Source organism: Vulpes vulpes, chromosome 12, assembly GCF_048418805.1.
Source record: "Vulpes vulpes isolate BD-2025 chromosome 12, VulVul3, whole genome shotgun sequence".
Taxonomy (NCBI): domain Eukaryota; kingdom Metazoa; phylum Chordata; class Mammalia; order Carnivora; family Canidae; genus Vulpes; species Vulpes vulpes.
In genome coordinates, this window is record NC_132791.1 from 111597523 (window position 1) to 111598772 (window position 1250).

At 42.2% G+C, this 1250-nt stretch overlaps 1 protein-coding gene across 1 annotated transcript; it reads left to right on the top strand.

Moving 5' to 3' along the window:
* On the top strand, positions 1–939 carry LOC112920199 (putative olfactory receptor 10D4). The gene has a single exon (XM_025998851.2). The coding sequence runs from the start codon at positions 4–6 to the stop codon at positions 937–939; it is 936 nt and encodes a 311-aa protein (XP_025854636.2). The 5' UTR covers positions 1–3.
* The last annotated feature ends 311 nt before the right edge of the window (positions 940–1250 follow it).

The following is a 1250-nucleotide window of genomic DNA, read 5'->3' on the forward strand; positions in this document are numbered from 1 at the left end:
AAAATGAGAAATCACACATTGGTGACTGAATTCATCCTGTTGGGAATCCCTGAGACAGAGGGCCTAGAGACTGTCCTCTTTTTCCTGTTCTCCTCATTATACTTATGCACTCTCTTGGGAAATGTGCTCATCCTTACAGCTATCCTCTCTTCCTCTCGGCTGCACACTCCTATGTATTTTTTCTTGGGAAATCTTTCCATGTTTGACCTGGGTTTCTCTTCAACAACTGTTCCCAAGATGCTGTTATACCTTTCAGGGCAGAGTCAAGGTATCTCTTTTCAGGGCTGCGTGTCCCAGCTCTTCTTCTATCATTTCCTGGGCTGCACTGAGTGTTTCTTGTACACAGTGATGGCCTATGACCGCTTTGTTGCCATATGTTATCCTTTGAGATACATGGTCATCATGAACCACAGGGTCTGCTCCATCTTGGCCACAGGGACCTGGATGGGTGGTTGTGTTCACGCCATTATTCTAACCTCCCTCACTTTCCAGTTGACCTACTGTGCCTCTAATGAGGTAGACTACTACTTCTGTGACATACCTGTAGTCCTACCTCTAGCTTGTGGTGATACATCTCTAGCCCAGAGTGTAGGTTTCACAAATGTTGGTCTTCTGTCTCTCATTTGCTTTTTTCTCATCCTTGTTTCCTACACTCGCATTGGGATCTCCATATCAAAAATCCGTTCGGCAGAAGGCAGGCAGAGAGCCTTCTCCACTTGCAGTGCCCACATCACTGCAATTCTTTGTGCTTATGGACCAGTAATCATCATCTATCTCCAGCCCAATCCCAGTGCCTTGCTCGGTGCAATAATTCAGATATTGAATAATCTTGTAACCCCCATGCTGAACCCACTCATCTACAGCCTGAGGAATAAGGATGTAAAATCAGCCCTGAGGAATGTACTTCATAAGAGAGGCTTTGCTGTGGAGAATAAGTGAGAAAAACCTAAAGCTTTGCTGGGCAAAGTTTCATTCTCCATTTCTTAGGACAAATTCCCATTTGCAGGTTCCAAGGTATTTAAATTAAATATACTGAGTCAATCTACTAATTAACTTCACTAAGTTTTAAAATATGTGCCTGTTTCCTGTTTCTCTCTATTTTATAATGAAAGATGATTAATAGGGTCACTTTACATAGAATGAGCTGATTCTTACGCTTCATGGAATTCTTTCCCAGAACCACCATCATCCCTAAAGCATTTCTTAGTTGTTTAAATCTCTGAAAATTAAGAGAACATATTTTCTTTCTC

What these genes read in the sequence shown, in the direction of transcription:
- LOC112920199 (XM_025998851.2), top strand. Translation starts at nt 4, where the DNA reads ATGAGAAATCACACATTGGTGACTGAATTCATCCTGTTGGGAATCCCT.